Source organism: Scyliorhinus canicula, chromosome 16 (assembly GCF_902713615.1).
Source record: "Scyliorhinus canicula chromosome 16, sScyCan1.1, whole genome shotgun sequence".
In the NCBI taxonomy this organism is placed as follows: Eukaryota; Metazoa; Chordata; class Chondrichthyes; order Carcharhiniformes; family Scyliorhinidae; genus Scyliorhinus; species Scyliorhinus canicula.
In genome coordinates this window covers 83890103-83916293 of record NC_052161.1, presented here as the reverse complement: position 1 = coordinate 83916293, position 26191 = coordinate 83890103, and the positions used below count along the sequence as shown (strand labels likewise).

Genomic DNA, 26191 nt, shown 5'->3' with positions numbered 1-26191 from the left:
TTAGAATTTAGATAGTACAGCACAGAACAGGCCCTTCGGGCCCTCGATGTTGTGCCGAGCAATGATCACCCACTCAAACCCACGTATCCACCCTATACTCGTAACCCAACACCCCCCCCCCCCCTTAACCTTACTTTTTAGGACACTACGGGCAATTTAGCAATCCCCCCATTAACCTTACACTACGGGCAATTTATCATGGCCAATCCACCTAACCCGCACATCTTTGGACTGCGGGAGGAAACCGGAGCACCCGGAGGAAACCCACGCACACACGGGGAGGACGTGCAGACTCCACACAGACAGTGACCCAGCCGGGAATCGAACCTGGGACCCTGGAGCTGTGAAGCATTGATGCTAACCACCATGCTACCGTGAGGTTATGTCCGACAATGGCCCCTGCTTCGTAAGCTGAGAATGGTCCGACTTTGCCAGGCGGTACAATTTTGCCCATGTAACGTCCAGTCCCCTGTACCCCCAATCCAACGGCAAAGCAGAGAAGGGAGTACATATTGTCAAGAGGCTCCTATGCAAGGCTGCCAATGCTGGGCCTATCGCCTCGCCCCACTGTCCACTGGCCTGTCGCCAGCCCAACTACTCATGAATGGCACCCTGAGGACGACGGTGCCGTCCATCCATGTCCTAGACCTCAACCCCGTTCCGGTTCTCCGCCGGATGCAGCTGTCTCGTGCGCAGCACAAGGCGGCTGATGACTCCCGTGCTGCTGATCTCCCCGCTCTGGCTCCAGATGACAATGTCCACGTCCATCTCCCGGATGGTGGCTGGTCTGCAACCGCTGTTTCCTTTCGGCAGGTGGCCCCCCGCTCCTTCCTGGTTCATCTACCGGATGGTTCTATTCTGCGCCGCAATCGACACGCCCTTCGTCTCGTTCCACACTCGCCACGTGATCCTTCGGCATCGCCTCGCCATCATGCTGACCCTGCCACGGACTATGCAGAGCTCCCTGTCACTCTGCCTCCCCATGACTGTGATGCAGTCCAGCCCGCTCCTGAACTGGCAGCTCTCGACCCACCCTTGAGGCGGTCAACCAGAATATGTTGCCCACCTCAGAGACTAAATTTATGAACTTTTCGAATTTATTGACTCTCTGAATTGTTCCGTTGCTTTGTTTGATTGTTTTCCTGGTTTGTGTATATAATGTTGATCTCTTTATTCTTGTTGCATACTGCTTCTCTGCACCAGGCACCTTCCCTTGTAAATAGCTTAGTTCTTACGTACATTGTCCTGTAAATATGTCTTCACACCCCACACGTAGTTAGGAACATTATCACCACACATTATTTATTGCCACAAACAAACATTTTTTTGTAAAAGGGGGGATGACATAATATACACCAGTATATTATGGTGCAGGCACACACACTAATGGACACACATTAGGACCAATCAACACGCACAACACCACAGCCAATCACCAGTTAGAGCACACTCACTATAAAGACAGAGGGCATCAGTTTTCCTGTTCATTCGAGATGCAGCCTTTCAGAAGGACAGAGCTCACAGCTTACAGCACAGATCTTCACCATGTGCTGAGTGCATAGACTGGTTAGGATAGGCATAGATCTTTAGTTTAATCTAGCATCGGGTTAACCCACAGTGAAAGTATGTTCAACAGTTTCTAGCTTAATAAAATAGTGTTGTACTATTTTAAGTGTTGGTAGCCTGTATGTGTTCCATGGATCCAGAGCACCCAACACATCAGTGTAGGGTCTGGACAAGGTAACAGAGGTAGGGATGGGTGTAGGGGTGGAGGAGGTTACAGAGATAGGGAGGGATGTAGGGGTCTGGAGGAGGTTACAGAGATAGGGAGGGTTGTAGAGTTTGAAGGAGGTTACAGGGATAGGGAGGATTGTAGGAGCTGGAAGAGAATAAGACATACGGATGTGCATGGGGGCTGGAGGAGGTTGCAGAGATAGGGAGGGGTGTAGGGGCTGGAGAGGGTTACAGAGATAGGGAGGGGTGTAGGAGCTGGAGGAGGTTGCAGAGATAGGGAGGGGTGTTGGAAGGTGGAGGAGGTTACAGAGATAGGGAGGGGTGTCGGGACTGGAGGAGGTTACAGAGATAGGGAGGGGTGTCGGGACTGGAGGTGGTTGCAAAGATAGGGAGAGTTGTAGGGGCTGGAGGAGGTTACAGAAATAGGAAGGGGTGTAAAGGCTGGAGAGGGTTACAGAGATAGGGAGGGATGTAGGAGCTGGAGGAGGTTGCAGAGGCAGGGAGGGGTGTAGGGGCTGGAGGAGGTTACAGAGATAGGGAGGGGTGTAGAATTTGGAGGTTACAGAGATAGGGAGGGTTGTAGGGGCTGGAGGAGGTTACAGAGATAGGGAGGGTTGCAGGGGCTGGAGGAGGTTACAGAGATAGGGAGGGGTGCAGAGTCTGGAGGAGGTTTCAGGGATAGGGAGGGTGTAGGGAGCTGGAGGAGGTAACAGTGATAGGGAGGGATGTAGGGGCTGGAGGAGGTTACAGAGATAGGGAGAGTTGTAGGGGCTGGAGGAGGTTACAGAGATAGGGAGGGCTGTATGGGCTGGAGGAGGTTACAGAGATAGGGAGGGGTGTAGAGTCTGGAGGAGGTTTCAGGGATAGGGAGGGTGTAGGGAGCTGGAGGAGGTTACAGAGATAGGGAGGGGTGTTCGGACTGGAGGAGGTTACAGAGATAGGGAGGGGTGTCGTGTCTGGCGGAGGTTACAGAGATAGGGAGGGGTGTAGGGGCTGGAGGTGGTTGCAAAGATAGGGAGGGTTGTAGGGGCTGGAGGAGGTTACAGAGATAGGGAGAGGTGTAGGGGCTGGAGAGGGTTACAGAGATAGGGAGGTGTGTAGGTGCTGGAGAAGGTGACAGATATAGGGAGGGGTGTAGGAGCTGGAAGACGTTACAGAGGAAGGGAGGGGTGTAGGGGCTGGAGGCGGTTACAGAGATAGGGAGGGGTGTAGAGTTTGGAGGAGGTTACAGAGATAGTGAGGGTTTTAGGGGCTGGAGAAGGTTACAGAGATAGGGAGGGTTGCAGGGGCTGGAGGAGGTTACAGATATAGGGAGGGGTGCAGAGTCTGGAGGAGGTTTCAGAGATAGGGAGGGTGTAGGGAGCTGGAGGAGGTAACAGTGATAGGGAGGGTTGTAGGGGCTGGAGGAGGTTACAGAGATAGGGAGGGTTGTAGGGGCTGGAGGAGGTTACAGAGATAGGGAGGGGTGTAGAGTCTGGAGGAGGTTTCAGGGATAGGGAGGGTGTAGGGAGCTGGAGGAGGTAACTGATTGGGAGGTGTGTAGGGGTTGGAGGAGGTTACAGAGATAGGGAGGGGTGTAGGGGCTGGAGGAGGTTACAGAGATAGGGAGGGGTGTCGTGACTGGAGGAGGTTACTGAGATGGGGGGGGTGTCGGGGACTGGAGGAGGTTACTGAGATGGGGGGGTGTTGGGACTGGAGGAGGTTACAGAGATAGGGAGGGGTGTCGAAACTGGCGGAGGGTACAGAGGTTATAGGGAGGGGTGTAGGGGTTTAAAAGAGAGCCACAAGAGAGGATAGAGAGGAGAGAAGAGGGAGGAAGAAAGATGGAGGGGGAAATAGAGAACAAAGGTAGAGGGAGAGAAGAGGGGGAGGGAGGGAGAGATAGAGAGGGAGCGAGAAACGGGAGTGGGAGATGAAGAAGAAGGATAGAGTGAGAGAGGGAAGGAGAGGGAGAGGCAGATTGCAGGAGAAATAGAATGGGGAGAGGGGAAGATGCAAGGGGAGAGGGATGGGAAAGGGAGAAATAGAGGGAGAGAATGGGAAAGAGATAAGGGGAGGATAGATGAGAGAGGGGTATGTAGATTGGAAAGCAGGCAGAAAATGAGGACAGGGAGAGAAGAAGGGAAGGAGAGAAAGGATAGCGAGAGAGGGGACATAGAGGTTACTCTTACCTGGAGCACAGTATGGGATCACCTTACCCATTGCATTATTCACCCAATCTCTCGTCATGGAGCAAGTGTACTGGCCTGGAATAACACAGAGAGGAGAGCTGTGAGGCATCACCCCAAAATACACAGGATAAAGAGAGACAGAGAGAAAGAGAGAGACAGAGAGTGACAGGGAGACAGATATACAGAGCGAGAGAGAGACAGAGAGAGAGAGAGATACAGAGAGAGAAGCAGAGAGAGTGAGATATACAGAGAGAGAGACACAGAACGAGAGAGGCAGAGAGAGTGAGATATACAGAGAGAATAGAGACAGAAAGAGAGAGAGAGCGAGTCAGAACGAGAGAGAGAGACAGGGAGAGAGAGAGAGAGAGTGAGAGACAGAGCGAGAGAGATAGAGATACAGAGAGAGACAGAGAGAGAGTGAGAGAGAGAGAGAGTGACAGGGAGACAGATATACAGAGCGAGAGAGAGACAGAGAGAGAGAAATACAGAGAGAGAAGCAGAGAGAGTGAGATGTACAGAGAGAGAGACACAGAACGAGAGAGGCAGAGAGAGTGAGATATACAGAGAGAATAGAGACAGAAAGAGAGAGAGAGCGAGTCAGAACAAGAGAGAGAGAGAGACAGGGAGAGAGAGAGAGAGAGAGTCAGAGTGAGAGAGACAGAGAGGGTGAGATATACAGAGAGAGAGAGAGAGAGAGACAGAGCGAGAGAGATAGAGATACAGAGAGAGACAGAGAGAGAGTGAGAGAGAGAGAGAGTGACAGGGAGACAGATATACAGAACGAGAGAGAGAGAGACAGAGAGAGTGAGAGAGAGATACAGAGCGAGAGAGCAAAGAGAGTGAGATATACAGAGAGAATAGAGGCAGCGAGAGAGAGAGCGATTCAGAGCGAGAGAGAGAGAGACGGACGGAGAGAGTTAGAGACAGGGAGACAGATATACAGAGAGAGAGACAGAGAGAGAGATACAGAGCGGAGAGGCAGAGAGAGTGAGATATACAGAGAGAATAGAGACAGAGAGAAAGCGAGTCAGAGCGAGAGAGAGACAGGGAGAGAGAGAGAGTCAGAGCTAGAGAGACAGAGAGAATGAGATATGCAGAGAGAGAGAGAGAGTCAGAGCGAGAGAAAGAGAGAGAGACAGACAGGGAGAGAGAGAGTCAGAGCGAGAGAGACAGAGAGAGTGAGATATACAGAGAGAGAGAGACAGAGAGAGACAGAGCGAGAGAGAGAGAGATACAGAGAGAGACAGAGAAAGAGAGTGAGAGAGAGAGACGAATCAAGAGAGACAGAGCAAAAGAGAGAGAGAGATACAGAGACAGAGAGACAGAGCGAGAGAGAGAGATACAGAGAGAGGAAGAGAGAGACAGAGAGACTAAGCGAGAGAGACAGAGCGAGAGAGAGAGAAAGAGAGAAACAGAGCGAGATAGAGCGAGAGAAAGAGAGAGAGAGAAACAGAGAGATGAGAGAGTGTGTGTGCTGGCCTGGAAAACACAGAGAGGAGAGCTCAAAATATACACATAGGATAGGACAGAGAAAGTGAAAGAGAGAGAGAATGACAGAGAGAAAGACTCAGAGAGAGATAGGGAGAGAGAAAGAAAAAGGGAGATACAGAGAGGGTGGGAGAGACACACGGAGAAAGACAGAGAAAGAGAGAGACAAAGAGAGAGAGAGACAGTGGATTCAGAGAGACAGAGACAAGAAGAGAGCAAGATAAGAGAGACAGAGAGACACCTCACTCCACCCTTCTCTCACTCATCCTGTCCCTTACTCACTCTTTCCTCCTAACCCTCTCCCCTTTAATCCCTCTCCATCCTATTGTTATGGGAGAGGGATTCAGAACACCAAAATGTATCATGGAGTTCAACCAACCCCCACCTTTAATGTATTGTTGCTTTTGAAGCACACGGCTTGTTCCCCAGGTGTGGTATGACAATTATGGACACGTGGTTTTTAAAACAAAACAATGTTTATTCCATGAACTCAAATTAACCTTTTAAATAAATATTGGATCTCTTAACACCCCTTACTTCAAAGATAACCCCGAAAATAATACAACACTACCCAATCCTGCAAACTGTTCCGTTACACATCCAAAAGACTTAACAAATCCTTCAAACAGAAGCACATTAGATTTATATTCAATACTGAGACCTTTTTACAATTCCGATTTCACCAACGGATTAAGAGATAGTCCTTCATGGCAGAGATCACCAGCAATGCAGCTCACAGCCACACCCAAGCTTTCTTCAAACTGAAACTAAAACTCCCAAAAAGCAGAAGTGAGCTCAGCTCCCCCCCCCCGTGACATCACTTCAGTAATATAATCAGCTTCATTTCTTAAAGATACATTTCTTAAACATCCAATTCTTAAAGGCACTCACACATGACACCTCCCCCCAAGAAAAAAAATAAACCATCAACTTCAAGATAGTTTCATTTTTCACTTTTTCACCATCCACTAAGAAATACACACAGCAAATATGTTTTTGTTTAAAAAAAACAACACATGCAAACAGGCATAATAACATAGTCCATTTTTCCTGTTCTTCTTCCTCCATCAAAAACCCTCTCGATTGACAGTCTGTTTGAACAAGAAAGTCTCTGCACAATCCATCCATTCCTCTGCTCCTCGGCATTTCTCTTTATAATCAGATACTTTCGTTCAATCTGACCACAGAACCCCTTGCAATTCTCCAATACAGGAGCATTGGTGATCACAGCTTTCAGGCAGTCAAATGCCTGTTGAAAGTCCCCTGTACATTGAAATTTTTGACGTTTCTTTAGCAAGTCCATCAGCGGAGTAACCAAGCTACAAATCTTTTCACAAAGGTTCGATCAAATCCACTCATGCTAGAAATCGCATTATTTTGGGGCAGCACGGTAGCATGGTGGTTAGCGTAAATGCTTCACAGCTCCAGGGTCCCAGGTTCGATTCCCGGCTGGGTCACTGTCTGTGCGGAGTCTGCACGTCCTCCCCGTGTGTGCGTGGGTTTCCTCCGGGTGCTCCGGTTTCCTCCCACAGTCCAAAGATGTGCGGGTTAGGTGGATTGGCCATGATAAATTGCCCGTAGTGTCCTAAAAAGTAAGGTTAGGGGGGGGGGTGTTGGGTTACGGGTATAGGGTGGATACGTGGGTTTGAATAGGGTGATCATTGCTCGGCACAACATCGGGGGCCGAAGGGCCTGTTCTGTCCTGTACTGTTCTATGTTCTATGTTCCATTCGTCTTGAGGGTATCGGAAACTACTCAAGGAAAGTGATTCAGGCTTCTCCAAATTGACTTTTGGCAAGGTTCATCACCAAACCCGCCTCCTGAAGTCGATCGAAGAACTCCATACAATGTTTTAAATGTTCTTTCCATGGAACCTACGAGGGAACAAGGGGTCCTAGATCTTGTCCTGTGTAATGAGACAGGATTGATTCATGATCTCATAGTTTGGGATCCTCTCTGAAGGAGCGATCACAATATGGAGGAATTTAAAATACAGATGGAGGGTGAGAAGGTAAAATCAAATACTCGTGTTTTGTGCTTAAACAAAGCAGATTACAATGGGATGAGAGAAGAACTAGCTAAGGTGGACTGGGAGCAAAGACTTTATGGTGGAGCAGTTGAGGAACAGTGGAGAACCTTCCAAGCAATTTTTCACAGTGCTCAGCAAAGGTTTATACCAACAAAAAGGAAGGACGGAAGAAAGAGGGAAAATCGACCGTGGATATCTAAGGAAATAAGGGAGAGTATCAAATTGAAGGAAAAAGCATACAAAGTGGCAAAGATTAGTGGGAGACGAGAGGATTGGGAAATCATTAGGATGCAACAGAAAGCTACTAAAAAAGCTATAAAGAAGAATAAGATAGATTATGAGAGTAAACTTGCTCAGAATATAAAAACAGACACCACTAAAAGTTTCTACAAATATATAAAACAAAAAAGAGTGGCTAAGGTAAATATTGGTCCTTTAGAGAATGAGAAGGGAGTTTTAATAATGGGAGATGAGGAAATGACTGAGGAACTGAACAGGTTTTTTGGGTCAGTCTTCACAGTGGAAGACACAAATAACATGCCAGTGACTGATAGAAATGAGGCTATGATAGGTGAGGACCTTGAGAGGATTGTTATCACTAAGGAGGTAGTGATGGGCAAGCTAATGGGGCTAAAGGTGGAGAAGTCTCCTGGCCCTGATGGAATGCATCCCAGAGTGCTAAAAGAGATGGCTAGGGAAATTGCAAATGCACTAGTGATAATTTACCAAAATTCACTAGACTCTGGGGTGGTCCCGGTGGATTGGAAATTAGCAAACGTGACACCACTGTTTAAAAAAGGAGGTAGGCAGAGAGCGGGTAATTATAGGCCAGTGAGCTTAACTTCAGTAGTAGGGAAGATGCTGGAATCTATCATCAAGGAAGAAATAGCGAGGCATCTGGATGGAAATTGTCCCATTGGGCAGACACAGCATGGGTTCATAAAGGGCAGGTCGTGCCTAACTAATTTAGTGGAATGTTTTGAGGACATTACCAGTGCAGTAGATAACGGGGAGCCAATGGATGTGGTATATCTGGATTTCCAGAAAGCCTTTGACAAGGTGCCGCACAAAAGGTTGCTGCATAAGATAAAGATGCATGGCATTCAGGGTAAAGTAGTAGCACGGATAGAGGATTGGTTAATTAATAGAAAGCAAAGAGTGAGGATTAATGGGTGTTTTTCTGGTTGGCAATCAGTAGCTAGTGGTGTCCCTCAGGGATCCGTGTTGGGCCCACAATTGTTCACAATTTACATAGATGATTTGGAGTTGGGGACCAAGGGCAACGTGTCCACGTTTGCAGATGACACTAAGATAAGTGGGAAAGCGAAAAGTGCAGAGGATACTGGAAGTCTGCAGAGGGATTTGGATAGGTTAAGTGAATGGGTAGGGTTTGGCAGATGGAATACAATGTTGACAAATGTGAGGTTATCCATTTTGGTAGGAATAACAGCAAACGGGATTATTGTTTAAATGATAAAATATTAAAGCATGCCGCTGTGCAGAGAGACCTGGGTGTGCTAGTGCATGAGTCACAGAAAGTTGGTTTACAGGTGCAACAGGTGATTAAGAAGGCAAATTGAATTTTGTCCTTCATTTCTAGAGGGATGGAGTTTAAGACTAGGGAGTTTATGCTGTAATTGTATAAGGTGTTAGTGAGGCCACACCTGGAGTATTGTGTTCAGTTTTGGTCTCCTTACTTGAGAAATGACATACTGGCACTGGAGGGTGTGCAGAGGAGATTCACTAGGTTAATCCCAGAGCTGAAGGGGTTGGATTATGAGGAGAGGTTGAGTAGACTGGTACTGTGCCAGTTGGAATTTAGAAGGATGCGGGGGGATCTTATAGAAACATATAAAATTATGAAGGGAATAGATAGGATAGATGCGGGCAGGTTGTTTCCATTGGCGGGTGAAAGTAGAACTTGGGGGCATAGCCTCAAAATAAGGGGAAGTAGATTTAGGACTGAGTTTAGGAGGACCTTCTTCACCCAAAGGGTTGTGAATCTATGGAATTCCTTGCCCAGTGAAGCAGTTGAGTCTCCTTCATTAAATGTTTTTAAGGTAAAGATAGATAGTTTTTTGAAGAATAAAGGATTTAAGGGTTATGGTGTTCGGGCCGGAAAGTGGAGCTGAGTCCACAAAAGATCAGCCATGATCTCATTGAATGGTGGAGCAGGCTCGAGGGGCCAGATGGCCTACTCCTGCTCCTAGTTCTTATGTTGTTATGTCCTTATGTCTTGAAGTTGGAAATAAAAGCAGATTGTCCCACTTTCTCAATGCAATCCTTCAAACGTGGGATAGGGTAAGAGTCCGTTCTTGTAACCGCATTCACCTTTCGATAGTCCACATACAACCGTTGGGTACCGTCCAGTTTTGGTACCATTACTATAGGTGAGCTCCATTGGCTGCAACCCACTTCAATTATGCCATTTTTCAGCATACTCTCAATCTCTCTGTTAACCTGTGCCAATTTTAAAGGCTTACATCTATATGACTGTTTAATTGGAATAGGATTTCCCACATATACATCATGTATAGCCATTTTTGTACTTCCCAATTTATCTATGCAAACTTGCCCATGTGATATTAATAACTCTTTCAGGTCAGTTCGTTTTTCCACTGGAAGGTAACTCAACAATTGATACCAATTTTTAAGAACATCCTCGGTTTCCAATTTAATTTGAGGTAGTCAAATTCACAGTAATCTGGATTTGGTTTGTCACTTTGAGTTAGTATCATTAAAACCTCCTCCTTTTTCTCTCCTTCCCTTTCAAAGTACCCTTTAAGCATATTCACATGACACACTCGGTGAGTCTTCCTTCTATCTGGTGTTTTACCACATAATTCACCTTACTTAATTTCTTTTCAATCTGATACGGTCCACAAAACCTTGCTTTTAAAGGCTCACCTATCACTGGTAACAACACTAAAACTTTATCTCCACTTGCAAAACTACAAACTATGGATTTCTTGTCCACTACCCGTTTCATCACATTTTGTGCAAATTTCAAATGTTGTCTAGCCAATTCACCTGCTCTATTTAATCATCCCCTAAAATTTGACACATAATCTAATAGTGTAATTTCCAATTTCTCACCCACCAAATTATCTTTGATCAATTTAAGTGGTCCTCTTACCTCATGACCAAAGATTAGTTCAAAAAGACTAAATTTGGTTGACTCATTAGGTGCATCCCTAATTGCAAACAATACGAATGGAATTCCTTTATCCCAATCCTCTGGATAATCTTGACAATAAGCCCTCAACATTGTCTTTACTGTCTGGTGCCACCTTTCTAACGCTACCTGTGATTCTGGATGGTACGCAGTTGATTTAAATTGTTTTATCCCTAAACTATCCATAACTTATTTGAATAACTTTGAGGTAAAATTTGATCCTTGATCCGATTGTATTTCTGTAGGTAGTCCATAATCTAGTAAATAATTTAAGTAACTCCTCCACAATCTTTTTAGCTGTAATATTACGTACTGGAATGGCCTCTGGAAACCGAGTAGACATCTCCATTATAGTCAAAAGATATTGATTCCAACTTTTGGTTTTCGGAAGCGGTCCTACACAATCGATTAAGACCCTAAGGCCCTAAGGTCCTAATTGATTGTGTAGGACCGCTTCCGAAGGTTCCTCAAATGCTGGAATGGATATTAAGGGCACTGGTTTTATCACTGCTTGACGTTTCCCTATCACTTGACATGTGTGACATGATTGAGAAAACGTAAATACATCTTTATGTAGTCCAGGCCAATAAAAGTGTTTCTAGATTTTAGCTTGAGTTTTCCTTGTTCCCACTGGTACCTCATGTGCAACTCGCAACACCTCCTTTCTATACCCTACCGGCAATACTACTTGATGAACTTGTGCCCATGTTTCATCGCCTGCATATGTACAGGTCTCCATTTTCTCATCAAGACATCACTTTTATGGTAATAACACTCTGGTATACTCTCAGATTCCTCTTGCGTATTTGCTTTCTGATACATCCGTTTTATTCCTACATCTTTCTGTTGTGACTCCTCCAATTTTCCTGAACTATAAATATCCGTTTCATCCTCCACCTGTTCTTGTCCTTTTTCAACCATCTGATCAAAAATCGTTTCTGATAATTGCACTTCAACTTCATCTTCACTCTTTGATTTCTCCTCTTGTCTTAACCTGTGACTTTGCGACCTGGTTACTACACAATCCGGAAAAATCTCAGTCGTCCTTCAACACTTCAGTTGTCTAATTTTCCACTGGCTTATCAACCACAAAAGGCATCACTCCCACCTGCGATCCAGCTGTATCATTACCCAAGATAAATTGCAATCCTGGACAAGATAGTTTCTCTATTACTCCTACTGCCACTTCACCACTCTTCACTGATTAAGAGATAGTCCTTCATGGCAGAGATCACCAGCAATTCAGCTCACAGCCACAGCCAAGCTTTCTTCAAACTGAAACTAAAACTCCCAAAAAAGCAGAAGTGAGCTCAGCTCCCCCCCCCCCCCCCCCCCCCCGTGTGACATCACTTCCGTAATATGATTCACCACATATCTTAAAGGTATATTTCTTAAAAATCCAATTCTTAAAGGCACTCTCACATGACACTATATCTCCCTCCCCGTTCCATACACCCTCTCCATCTTGAAAAGTGATGAGTCAGAATACAGGAGGGAGGGAGAGAGCCTAGCGGCTGGCTGTAACAACAACAATCAAAAATCAACCCTCAACTTCAGCAAAACTGGTCATTGACTTCAGGAAGCAAAGTATCGTACACGTCCCTGTCAGCATCAACGAGGCTGAGGTGGAGATGATTAACAACTTCAAATTTCTAGGTGTGCACTTGACCAACACTCTATCCTGGTCCACCCACGACAAAAGCATCTATACGTCCTCAGGAAATGAAGGAAATTTGGTATGTCCACACTGACTCCTATCAATGTTTACAGATGTACCACAGAAAGAATCCTATCTGGCTGGATCACAGCCTGGTATAGCAACTGCTCAGCCCAAGACCCTAAGAAACTTCAGAGTCGTATTCTGTGATATAACTGTTGTAATGATGTGCACACAACATCTTAGTTGTTTAACTAGAAAGATAAATTATTAATGAACGCATGGAAAGATAACTAACAAATTACTACATAGGCAATGACTACTTAATGAATTTAGTGAATTCTCTTGGAGCTGCTCGAAGTGTGACTATCTTCTGATACGACTTACTACCAACTGTCAGGTGTCTCAAGTCACGTGATAGATATCTGACACCACCTGCTGGTCGGAGGTCGTACCGATGACTATGTGCACTGATGACTAAGTGCACCAACTGCATACACTGATGTGTACGTGCATATCATCACACAGACAGTTGTGAACAAAGCTCAGTCCATCACATGAACCTGCCTCCCATCCACTGACTCTGTCTACACCTCCCACTGCCTTGGGAAAGCGGGCAACATAATCAAAGCCCAACTTCTTCCATTGGTCAGGAGATATAAAAGTCTGAGAACACGCACTAACAGATTCCAAAACAGCTTCTTCCCCACTGTTATTAGACTCCTGAATGACCCTCTTGTGGATTGAACTGATCGCTCCACGCATCTTCTCTACTAGGGACTTTTCACAGTAACTTAATTGAAGCCTACTTGTGACAATAAGTGATTTTCATTTTCATCTTCTCTACTGGGTAGTACTACACTACATACTAAAGTAGAATTCATTACCACATGTCCGGGTCTAGGATGAGTAGGTTCTTTGGGGGCGAAGACAGGTGTGTCAGGTGTTCGGGGAGTCCAGCGAACCATGCCCATATGTTCTGGGCATGCCCAGCACTGGAGGAGCTCTGGAAGGGGGTGGCGAGGACGGCGTCGAAGGTGGTGGGATCCAGGGTCAAGCCAGGGTGGGGACTCGCAATATTTGGGGTTGCGGTGGAGCCGGGAGTGCAGGAGGCGAAAGAGGCCGGTGTTTTGGCCTTTGCGTCCCTAGTAGCCCGGCGGAGGATCTTGCTACAGTGGAAGGATGCGAGACCCCCAAGCGTGGAGACCTGGATCAATGACATGGCGGGATTTATCAAGCTGGAGAAGGTCAAATTTGCCCTGAGAGGATCGGTGCAAGGGTTCTTTAGGCGGGGGCAGCCCTTCCTCGACATTCTGGCTCAGCGATAGGGTACTGGGTCAGCAGCAGCAGCAACCCGGGGGGGAGGGGGGGAAAAGGGGGGGTGGGACGGACGTTGACTATGTTTGCTTATTTAATTTTAATTTAATTTATTTTTAAGTTCTCTTGTTGTTTACTGGGTTTGGGGGGGTGGGGGGGGGGCGAGATACATGCGTTGATACGGTCTTGGGGGTGTTACAGTTATTATGGTGTTTCATTGTTGCTTTTTATTGTTTGTTGTTATATTTTATGTAAAAAATTTCAATAAAAATTATTTTAAAAAAAAAGTAGAATGCTTTACCTGATGCCGGTGTCGATGTATTTACATTGTGTATTTATGCATGCCCTATGTTTTTTTTCATGTATGGAATGATCTGTCTACACTGTACACAGAACAATACATTTCATTGTACCACGGTAAACGTGACAATAAACAAATCCAATCCTCTATCTAACATGTCCTCTTCCTCTCTCCCATTTTCCCTCCCCCCCACCCACAATCTGCCCCTTCTCTCTCTTCCTCTCTCCCCCTCTCTCTCTGTCTCTGTCCCTCTCTCGCCATCTTCCCTTCTCTCTTTACCCTCTCTCTCTTCCACTTCCTTTCACCTCCCTCCCTCTCTCTCTCGTCCCCTCCCTCAATCACTGTCTCCTATCCCTCTACTCATTCCTTCTCACCCCCTCCCTTTCTCCCTCCCTTCCTGCTCCCTCCATCTCTCTCTCCCACTCCTTCCTCTCCCTCTGCCCCCCCTCTCTCTCCCTCTGTCCCCCTCTCTCTCCCTCTGTCCCCCTTCCTCTCCCTCTGCCCCCCTCTCTCTCCCTCTGCCCCCCTCTCTCTCCCTCTGTCCCCCTTCCTCTCCCTCTGTCCCCCTTCCTCTCCCTCTGTCCCCCTCTCTCTCCCTCTGTCCCCCTCTCTCTCCCTCTGCCCCCCTCTCTCTCCCTCTGTCCCCCTCTCTCTCCCTCTGTCCCCCTTCCTCTCCCTCTGTCCCCCTTCCTCTCCCTCTGTCCCCCTCTCTCTCCCTCTGTCCCCCTTCCTCTCCCTCTGTCACTCTCTCTCTCCCTCTGTCCCCCTTCCTCTCCCTCTCTATCTCTCCTGTCGCCTGTACTCACCACTTCCCGGCGTCGCCATCATATATCGTTTGTCGCACGTGTATTTGATCTCAGAAAGGTAGCCATTCCTCATGGAGGTCTCCTTCAGTGTCCGGAACCTTCCATTCTCCAGCTTCTCCGGGACCCCACAATCAATGACTGAAAGAGTCAGGAGGGAACGGCGGTCAGCAACAGGTCATAAAATCTACAGTGCAGAAGGAGGCCATTCAGCCCATCGTGTCTGCACCAACCCTTGGAAAAAGCACCCTACCCAACCCACAGCACCACCCCCATCCCCGTAACCCAGCAACCCCACCCAACCTTTTTCGACACAAAGGGCAATTTATCGTGGCCAATCCACCTAACCTGCACATCTTTGGACTGTGGGAGGAAACCGGAGCACCCGGAGGAAACCCATGCACACATGGGGAGAACATGCAGACACTGCCCAGAGAGTGCCCCAGCGGGGAACCGAACCTGGGACCCTGGAGCTGTGAAGCAACTGTGCTAACCACTGTGCTGCCCATGTAGCATGGAACTGTGGGACAGGGAGGGGAGGAGCGTGAATGTGGAAAGGGTTGAGAGCAGGGTTTGTCCAGAGAGCGGGGGGGGGGGGGGGGGGAAAGGGGGGGGGCTAGCAGAGGAGATGGGCCAGAAGGCCTGATTGCTTGCTTGTGTGCTCCCTGCCCTGTGTTGCACCCTTCACCTGGAACCTTCCAATTGTTCCCTGAACATTTCTTCAATTTACTTTGCTGCTTGATAGTTTGGTGAGGCGGGTGAAGGCTGATTTGGCAAAGTGGGACAACCTCCATCTGTCATTAGGGAGCAGGCAGTTAAAATCTATGTGTTACCGCAATCTTTGTCCATATTCCAGTGCCTGCTGGTCTTTAAACTGAAGTCTGTCTTCAAGGAGGTGGACTAATTGATCATCTTGTTTATTTGTGGGGGGGGGGGGGGGGGGGGGGGTAAGGTGGCCAAGGTTAGGAGGGTGGTCTTGCAGAGAGGGCGAAAGGCGGGAAGGGGGGGCTAGGCCTTCCAAACTTACTGTACTGTTGCTGGGTGGAGAATGTGCAGAAAGTACGGGGCTGGGGGAGAGTCCCGATGGGGTAAGATGGAGGCGGGCTCGTGTCGGGGGTCGGGGTTGTGGGAGCTGGCAATGGCACCGTTCCTTACGGTACTCAGTGAGTCCGGTGATGGTGGCCGCTTTGAAGACCGGGAGGCAGTTTAGGCAAGTTTTTAAGCTGGAGAACGGGTCAGGAGGAATGCCGATTAACGGGAATCATGGGTTTGAGCCGGGGAGGATGGATGTGAGGTTTCGGGGATGGGATGAGGGGGGGATTAAGGAAATTCAGGATCTGTTCCTGGGGGGATGATTTGCGAGTTGAGGGAGCTGGGAGTGAAGTATAGATTGGCACAGAGGGAAGGGTTTAGGCACCTGCAGTTTCGAGATTTTGCAAGGAAGGTTTTCCCGATCTTCCCGCGAGCGCCAACCTCCTTGCTGCTGAAGGTGGTGCTGGCGGGGGGTGGGGGGTGCTGAAGAGAGGTCTTGTGTCGGGGGTTTATAACAAGATTCTGGAGGACGGTAGGGTGTCCATGGAGGGGGCTAGGATGAAGTGGAAGGAAGAGCCATGGTGGGGGGTTCAATGGAAGAGGGACTGTGGTGTGAAGTGTTGTGGAGGATAAACGCCTCAACCTCGTGTGCGAGGTTGGGGCTGATACAGTTGAAGGCCTTGTGTCAGGCGCACCTCAGGAGGGCGAGGCTGAGCGGGGTGGAGGATGTCTGTGAGCAATGTGGGAGGGGCCCTGTGAACCATGTTGATAGGATGTGGTGATGCCCAAAGCTGGAAAGGTATTGCCGGGTGGTATTTAGCGCTATCTTGGGGGGTTTTCATATGGACATGGAGCTGGGTCCCCATGAGGCCATTTTCGGGGTGTTGAACCACCCTGAGATGCAGGTGGGTGCGGGGCAGATGTCGTAGCCTTCTCCTCGCTGATTGCTCGTAGACGGGTCTTGTTAAGATGGAGGTTGTTGTGTTATGTAATTTGGAATAACACAAGCTGCCACTTGATGCAGTTTTGAGTAAAAGATGCTCCAGACTTTGAAGTGAGTTCAACGTGTTTTATTGAACTATTAGCACAGTTCTCAATGAGTTCAACTCTCTGCTAATCTAAATGTAGTAACTCAGTCTAACTGAACCAGCCTTGCTCTAAGCCATGTGCTGGGGTGTGATGCTGAGGATACACCCTGTCTCACTCTGTAGATGTTGGTCTGTGGAAAGAGGCGGGGTGTGAGTGCCTCATCCCTTTTATAGTCAGATACCACCCCTGAGTGTCCTGACTGCTCATTGGTTGTGTCCTATTCCATGTGTTCATTAGCTGCATGTTTGCATATCATGACACAGGTCAGCTTCTCCGCCTTGTGCCTTGGTATGGAGGAGGAGAAGTTTAAGCTGAGTGAGGGTGGGGGCGGAATTGGACAGGTTCTACAATTCTTGGGGTTTGTTTATTCTGTACTTTCGGGAGTTAGCTGCTGTGGGATGCTAAGGGGGGAGGGTGTGGTCGTTTTTGTATTTGTTCTGCGACTCCATGTTTTAGGTTTTATATTGTTGGGGTCGTTCTCTTTTTCTTTTTCTTTCTTTTCATAGCAAAAATAGGGTGAATAAAAATATTTTTTAAAAAATACTTTGCTCCTTGATATCTCGCAGCTCGTAGGCCGCATGGGAAACCCAAGGATTACCGTATTATTCCACAACCAGACTTACTTTGGCAAGTTGGGATAACTTCCTTGTTCCACACGCCATCTCCCGTGCAAAGCATTCCGAACGATTTCAGTTCCTTGTCACCCTGGGTGAGAGACATCAAATTAGTCCCCCTCAGAAAACACTTCATCAACATCGCCACAGAATCGCCTCATTTGACACTCAATGGCATTACCATCACCAAATCCACCCCCCCCCCCCCCCCCCCCCCATCTTTCAGCATCCTGATGAATAGGCCACATCCTATTCCTTTGTACTAGGCTCGAGAGGAGCTGAGTGGGCCTTTTCCTGGAACCCTCCAATTGTTCCCCCTGAACATTTCTTTAATTTACTTTGCTCCTTGGTTTCACATGTAGGCCGCACAGGAAACCTGGGCCTCAACGCGCTGTTTGTCCTCCTGAAGACCACCCAGAGATTGAATTGATGACTATCTTAGAATACAATTCCTACAGGAGGAGGCCATTCAGCCCACCAAGTCCGCCCCGACCCTCCGAAAGCCCTCACCCCACCCACTCCCCTACCCTATCCTTGTAAACTCATAACCCCACTTAACTTGCACATCTTTGGACTGCGGGAGCACCCTAGGAGGAAACCCACGCAAACACGGGGAGAACGAGCAGATTCCACAGAGACAGTAACTGAAGGTCGGAATTGAACCCGAGTTCCTGGCACTGTGAGGCAGCAGTGCTAACCACTGTTCCAGCATGCCATCGCGAGGATGCTCGCAGCTTTCGCACCTCCATGATCTTGTAGCCCACGTCACACGTGAACGACACGTGGTCGAGGAAGCGGTAATGATCCTGCTGTTGTTGAATCGTCCCGTGGTCTAACGTGTTCAGATCTGGGCACCGTATTCCTGGAAAGTTGGGGGGGGGTGTGGAAAAACAGGATTAGGCACAATGATATAACTCATAACTGAGACATGGGTTAAAATGCCTCCCGTGTAAACGAGACTGATGCAGAGAGGCAGCGAGAGAGGTCGAGAGAGAGGCAGAGAGAGATAGAGAAATAGAAAGAGGGAGACAGAGAGAGAGAGACGAAGAGAGAGAGACAAAGAGAACAGAGCGAGAGACAGATGGAGACAGAGTGAAGGAGACAGAGAGAGGGAGGCAGTGTGGGAGCGAAAGAGAGGAGGCGATAGAGAGGGAGCGACAGAAGGAGATGAAAGGAGAGATAGAAAGAGGGAGAGTCAAAGGGAGCGAAAGAGAGAGGGAGAGACACAGGGAGTGAAAGAGACAGAGCGAGGGAGTCAGAGAGAGACAGAAAGAAAAATGCAGACAGAGAGAGATACAGAGGTAGAGACAGAGGGAGACAGAGGAAGACAGGGAGACAGTTAGAGAGAGTGAGACAGAGACAGGGAGAGAAAGAGAGATATGGAGAGAGGGAGCGAGGGAGACAGAGAACAGAGAGTGACAGAGGGGCAGGTAGAGAGACAGAAAGAGAAAGACAGATAGAAAGAGAGCGTGAGAGGAAGATGGAAGGATAGAGAAGCAGAGAAAGAGGAACCGAGAGTGGTGAGAGCCGGAGAGGTTTAGGGAGAGATTTCCAGAGCTCAGGGCCTCCGCCCGCAAATGTTGGAGTGATGGGAATCGGGGTTGCTCAAGAGGCCGGAATTGGACCTATGCGGACATACCAGAGGGTTGTTGGAGGTTACAGAGATTGGGACAAGTGTAGGGATTGGAGGGGTTTACAGAGAAAGGGAAAGTTATAGGAGCTGGAGGAGGTTACAGAGATAGGGAGGGTTGTCGGGCCTGGATGAGGTTACAGAGATAGGAAGGGGTGAAGGGGCTGGAGGAGGTTACAGAGATGGGGAGGGTTGTCGGGCCTGGATGAGGTTACAGAGATAGGAAGGGGTGAAGGGGCTGGAGGAGGTTACAGAGATAGGAAGGGGTGTAGGGGCTGGAGGAGGTTACAGAGATTGGGAGGGTTGTTGGGGCTGGAGGACGTTACAGAGATAGGGAGGATTGTAGGGACTGGAGGAGGTTATAGAGATGGGGAGGGTTGTCGGGCCTGGACGAGGTTACAGAGATAGGAAGGGGTGTAGGGGCTGGAGGAGGTTACAGAGATAGGGAGGGTTGTAGGGGCTGGAGGAGGTTACAGAGATAAGAAGGGGTGTAGGGGCTGGAGGAGGTTACAGAGATAGCGAGGGGTGTAGGAGCTGGAGGAGGTTACAGAGATAGGGAGGGTTGTAGGGGCTGGAGGAGGTTACAGAGATAGGAAGGAGTGTAGGGGCTCATGGAGGTTACAGAGAGAGGGAGGGTTTTGGGGGCTGGAGTAGGTTACAGAGATAGAGAGGGGTGTAGGAGCTGGAGGAGGTTACAGAGATGGGGAGGGTTGTAGGGGCTGGAGGAGGTTACAGAGATAGGGAGGGGTGTAGGGGCTGGCGGAGGTTACAGAGATACGGAGGAGGGTAGGGATGGTGTAGGGGCTCATGGAGGTTACAGAGAGAGGGAGGGTTTTGGGGGCTGGAGGAGGTCACAGAGATTGGGAGGAGTTAGGGGCTGGAGGAAGTTATAGAGATAGGGAGGGTTGTAAGGGCTGGAGGAAGTTACAGAGATAGGGAGGATTTAGGGGTGGTGGAGGTCACAGAGAGAGGGAGGGTTTTGGGGTCTAGAGGAGGTCACAAAGATAGGGAGGATTTAGGGGGTGGTGGAGGTCACAGAGATAGGGAGGGGTTGTAAGGGCTGGAGGAAGTTACAGAGTAGGGAGGATTTAGGGGGTGGAGGAGGTCACAGAGATAGGGAGGGTTTAGTGCTGATTACTGTCTGTGGTGTAATAGAGCTTCCAGCCGCGGCTATCTCCAGAGTCATCGGTGTTGAAGAGGATGTTCACAATGTTACTCTGTGTATCGATCGGGTTTGGTTTCACATTCCCGCACAGCGGACCATCCAGATTATTCCGGTAAGCAACCTACACCAAAGGAACATCGGAAAAGGTTTCCTTAATCTTTGCCTCACAGCACCTGAAGCAAGCGAGCAAAGCTCCCTCGACACTAACCCCATCACTAACTCGCAGGACAGGTACAGCACAGGGTTAGATACAGAGTAAAGCTCCCTCTACACTGTCCCCATCAAACACTCCCAGGACAGGTACAGCACGGGGTTAGATACAGGGTAAAGCTCCCTCTACACTGTCCCCATCAAACACTCCCAGGACAGGTACAGCACGGGGTTAGATACAGAGTAAAGCTCCCTCTCCACTGTCCCCATCAAACACTCCCAGGACAGGTACAGCACGGGGTTAGATACAGAGTAAAGCTCCCTCCACACTGTCCCCATCAAACACTCTCAGGACAGGTACAGCACAGGGTTAGATACAGAGTAAAGCTCACTCTACACTGTCCCCATCAAACACTCTCAGGACAGGTACAGCACGGGTTTAGATACAGAGTAAAGCTCACTCTACACTGTCCCCATCAAACATTCCCAGGACAGGTACAGCACGGGGGTTAGATACAGAGTAAAGTTCGCTCTACACTGTCCCCATCAAACACTCCCAGGACAGGTACAGCACGGGGTTAGATACAGAGTAAAGCTCCCTCTACACTGTCCCCATCAAACACTCCCTGGACAGGTACAGCACAGGGTCAGATACAGAGTAAAGCTCCCCCTCCACTGTCCCCATCAAACTCTCCCAGGACAGGTATTGCATGGGGCTAGATACAGAGTAAAGCTCCCTCCACACTGTCCCCATCACCCCATCAAACAGCCCCAGGACTGTTGCAGGAAGGGAGGGTGAGGTGGGGTAGGTGTAATTCAGGACACTCTCGATTGTATTCGCCGTGTGGCCTTTGACGGTTGTGGGACCGTTAACTCACCAACAGTTGGTCGTAGGGGCAGGGGACTTCATCGTGCGCGTCGATCTCGAAGAGCTCCTGGAACTCCAGGTGGATGGAGTACCCTCGTTCCACCATCAGGCTGTAGTTACACCTGAGGTTTGGAGGGTAGGGCCTGGGGTACTCCAGGCTGGACACATGTCCCGACACGTGGTCAAAGAACTCCTGGCATTGTGCTGTCCGACACAAAGAAACACAGAGAGATAGGGGTCAAATGGCAGACATTGACTTCCCACCAAACCTCCCACCCCTCACTCCCTTGCCTTACAATGTGCCACTCAGGAGTGACAAGGGCACATTGGTGTACGCTGTGAGGAATACAGCACAGAATGGTGGTGGGGTGGGCCGGGTGGTGTTCGGTCCATCCTCTCAATGCTGGCTTATCCAACTAGCAACTCACCTTGTCCTATTTCCTCCACCTCTTCCTGCAACCCTAGCTCATTCCTCCTCTCCTAATCACAGTCTGTTCTCCAGCGTCTCAGACAGCTTCACTCTGCAGGACCCTAACGTCCTCTCCATGTGAAAACGGTTCTCCCGACCACTCCTTTCAACAATCCCCTGAAATCTGTGTGTGTCTATCCCTCTCGTTCTCATCCCTCCCCTTTCTCCAACTCCCCTCGCAACCCAATCCCCCTCCCCCTTGACCCCTTCAATCAAGCCTTCTTCTCTCTTCCCACTGGGAACAGGCTCCGACTTTCTCCAATCTCCACTTGTCACCGAATTCCTCACCCCGGAACCGTTCTCGGCAACCTTTGCCGCGCTCTCTCTGAATCTGTCTCTTTCTCTGATTGTCCGTCTCGCTCTCTCTTTCTCTCCAATGTAATAGAATAGAATCCCTACAGTGCAGAAGGAGGCCATTCAGCCCACCGGGTCTGCATCAGCCCTCTGAAACAGCACGCTACCTAGGCCCAACCCCCCACCCTATTCCCATAACTTCATCTTGGGGTCTATCTAGGCCCCTATTAATGAAGCCCAGGACATTGCCTGATTAATTAACCTCTCTCTCCTTGGATCCTGCCACCGTCAATGATTCATGAACATGTTCATCCAGGTCCCTCTGTTCGTGCATCACCTTTAAAAATTCCACCCCTTATTTTGTATTCTCTCTCTGCGTCCTATGCTATCAAAAGTAATCACTTCAAATTCCTCTGTGTTAACCTGTGCCTGCCCCCTGTCAGCCCACCCCACCAGACCTGACTCTGTCCCTTTGAAGCTCGATGTTGTCCTCCTCACAGGTCGCAATGTTTCCGAGTTTAGTATCATCCACATATTTTGAAATTGTGCCCCACGCGCTGAGGTCCTCGAGGTTCACATGTTCACATGATGTGGGCATCTCTGGCGGGGGCCCCAGACCTTATCGCATCGTTCCTCACTGCCCTTTGAGAAGGTGGAGAAGGTGGTGGGTGCGCCACCATCTAGAACCCGCTGCAGTCCATGTGTGGTGTAGGTACACCCACTGTGCTGTCAGGGAGGGAGTTCCAGTATTCTGACTCAGCGTCAGTGACGGATTGGTCGATTTATTTCCCAGTCGGGAAAATGTGTATGGGGCTCAGAGGGGGGATTGGTGACGGTGGGTGTTCCCCAAGTGTCTCCCAAGGGTCCACCATCTACAAGGACACAAGTCAGGAGTGTGCGGCTCCCAACACTCGAGAAGCTCGACACCATCCAGGACAAAACAGTCCCGCTCAATCAACACAAACATTCACTCCCTCCACCACCGACGCACAGCGGCAGCCGTGTGTACCATCCACAAGATGCACCGCAGCATCTCTCAAAGGCTCCTTTGACAGCATCTTCCAAACCCGCCACCTCTACCGTCTCGAAGGACAAGGGGGGCAGGCACATGGGGAACAGGACTCCCTGACTCTGAATCTCTCTTTCTGTCTCTCTCTCTCACAATCTATCTCATATTTTCACTTTCCATTTCCCACTCTCCCCTTCTCTTCCTCGCTAGCTCTGTCATTTGTCCCATTCCACTAACCCCCTCTCTCTGTACCTCTCTTTCTGCATCTCCCACCCTCTACACCTTTCTCTCTCTCACTCTCTCTCTCAACCTCTCTTAATTTCTCTGTCTCCTTCACTCACTCCTCTCTCTCCCTGGCTCTGCCATTGCTCCATCTCCTCTGCCTCCCTCTCTATAACTCTGTACCTCTCTTTCTGTATCTCCCACTCTCTGCACTTTTCTCATCTTTCTCTCTCTCACTCTCTCTCTCAACCTCTCTTAATCTCTCTGTCTCCTTCACTCACTCCTCTCTCTCCCTGGCTCTGCCATTGCTCCATCTCCTCTGCCTCCCTCTCTCTATATCTGCATCTCGCTCTCTCTGAGCTGTTGTATCCTGTGAAATAACCGCTGTAATGATCTACATAGAACACCTCGCTGTTTAACTAGAAAGATGATTTATTAACAAACATGTGGAAAGATAACTAACGAACTATAGTACAGACGACGGAGTCTAAATGAATTCAGTGAATTCTCCTGAAGCTACTCTAAGTGAGGCTATCTACTTGTCTGACTTACTACCAACTGCCGGGCATCTCAAGTCATGTGATAGATGTATAACACCACCTGCTGGTTGGAGGTCGTACCGATAACTATGTGCACTAATAGACATTGATATGTACATGCATATCACCACATCCCCCTTCCATGGAAGTATTGATATTTACAAATGTAACTGTTCTTCACAACAACCTGATATGCATGATAACTTGAAACAGATATTGTACACAGTTTGTTACAGGTTCAGTCTGTCAGGTTTACAACGTGATCTAGTTGATCCCCTGAGAGATGGCTGAATCGGCGATCATGTACCACCTTCATTTGTTGTTGGTGTTCCTGCCGGTTCCTTATTCATTGCTGCGGATGTTTCTCTGATCGCTGGCTATGTTGGGTGGTCTGTGTCCTCTTCAAGTGTTTTGGGATTGCATACCAGCTCTTCTGCTGGACTCAAAACGAAAGGACGTTGCACTTTTAACAGCGCTCTTCAGTTCCTTCGCCTAACCATCCTCAGTAAGAACCAGAAACGAATGTGGGTCTGCCTGTTCCCAGCCATCACCATCCGTTTCCATTGGCATCCTCCAGTCTGACCATATCACCTGGATTTAGTGGCTGGAGCTTCCTTGTGGATCTATCGTAGAACCCTTCTGCCTCCTTTTCTGAAGAAGCAGTTTCTGCTCCAGTCCTCGATCCACAGGGTGAGTTGCAATGGGAGGCAGGGTCATTCGCTGCTGTCTATCCATCCACAGGGTGAGTTGCAATGGAAGGCAGGGTCATTCGCTGCTGTCTATCCATCCACATGGTGAGTTGCAATGGAAGGCAGGGTCATTCGCTGCAGTCTATCCATCCACAGGGTGAGTTGCAATGGAAGGCAGGGTCATTCGCTGCTGTCTATCCATCCACAGGGTGAGTTGCAATGGAAGGCAGGGTCATTCGCTGCTGTCTATCCATCCACAGGGTGAGTTGCAATGGAAGGCAGGGTCATTCGCTGCTGTCTATCCATCCACAGGGTGAGTTGCAATGGGAGGCAGGGTCATTCACTGCTGTCTATCCATCCACAGGGTGAGTTGCAATGGAAGGCAGGGTCATTCGCTGCAGTCTATCCATCCACAGGGTGAGTTGCAATGGAAGGCAGGGTCAGTCGCTGCTGTCTATCCATCCACAGGGTGAGTTGCAATGGAAGGCAGGGTCAGTCGCTGCTGTCTATCCATCCACAGGGTGAGTTGCAATGGAAGGCAGGGTCATTCGCTGCTGTCTATCCATCCACAGGGTGAGTTGCAATGGAAGGCAGGGTCATTCGCTGCAGTCTATCCATCCACAGGGTCAGTTGCAATGGAAGGCAGGGTCATTCGCTGCTGTCTATCCATCCACAGGGTGAGTTGCAATGGAAGGCAGGGTCATTCGCTGCTGTCTATCCATCCACAGGGTCAGTTGCAATGGAAGGCAGGGTCAGTCGCTGCTGTCTATCCATCCACAGGGTGAGTTGCAATGGAAGGCAGGGTCATTCGCTGCAGTCTATCCATCCACAGGGTCAGTTGCAATGGAAGGCAGGGTCATTCGCTGCTGTCTATCCATCCACAGGGTGAGTTGCAATGGAAGGCAGGGTCAGTCGCTGCTGTCTATCCATCCACAGGGTGAGTTGCAATGGGAGGCAGGGTCATTCGCTGCTGTCTATCCATCCACAGGGTGAGTTGCAATGGAAGGCAGGGTCAGTCGCTGCTGTCTATCCATCCACAGGGTGAGTTGCAATGGAAGGCAGGGTCATTCGCTGCTGTCTAGCCACCCACATGGTGAGTTGCAATGGGAGGCAGGGTCAGTCGCTGCTGTCTATCCATCCACAGGGTGAGTTGCAATGGAAGACAGGGTCATTCGCTGCTGTCTATCCATCCACAGGGTGAGTTGCAATGGAAGGCAGGTTCATTCACTGCTGTCTATCCATCCACAGGGTGAGTTGCAATGGAAGGCAGGGTCAGTCGCTGCTGTCTATCCATCCACAGGGTGAGTTGCAATGGAAGGCAGGTTCATTCACTGCTGTCTATCCATCCACAGGGTGAGTTGCAATGGAAGGCAGGGTCAGTCGCTGCTGTCTATCCATCCACAGGGTGAGTTGCAATGGAAGGCAGGGTCAGTCGCTGCAGTCTATCCATCCACAGGGTGAGTTGCAATGGAAGGCAGGGTCATTCGCTGCAGTCTATCCATCCACAGGGTGAGTTGCAATGGAAGGCAGGGTCATTCGCTGCTGTCTATCCATCCACAGGGTGAGTTGCAATGGAAGGCAGGGTCATTCGCTGCTGTCTATCCATCCACAGGGTGAGTTGCAATGGAAGGCAGGGTCAGTCGCTGCTGTCTATCCATCCACAGGGTGAGTTGCAATGGAAGGCAGGGTCATTCGCTGCAGTCTATCCATCCACAGGGTCAGTTGCAATGGAAGGCAGGGTCATTC

At 49.1% G+C, this 26191-nt stretch overlaps 1 protein-coding gene across 1 annotated transcript in view; it reads right to left on the bottom strand.

The window, feature by feature from the left end:
* The window catches only part of LOC119950934 (complement C1r-A subcomponent-like), a 71987-nt gene that overhangs the window by 5011 nt on the left and 40785 nt on the right, over positions 1-26191 (bottom strand). The window contains exons 5-10 of the mRNA XM_038773920.1: positions 21234-21427; positions 20179-20326; positions 18154-18272; positions 17420-17501; positions 14679-14816; positions 3906-3980 (exon numbers count right to left, since the gene is read on the bottom strand). Of these exons, the coding sequence (XP_038629848.1) occupies positions 3906-3980; positions 14679-14816; positions 17420-17501; positions 18154-18272; positions 20179-20326; positions 21234-21427 (756 nt within the window). The remainder of the gene's footprint in view (positions 1-3905; positions 3981-14678; positions 14817-17419; positions 17502-18153; positions 18273-20178; positions 20327-21233; positions 21428-26191) is intronic.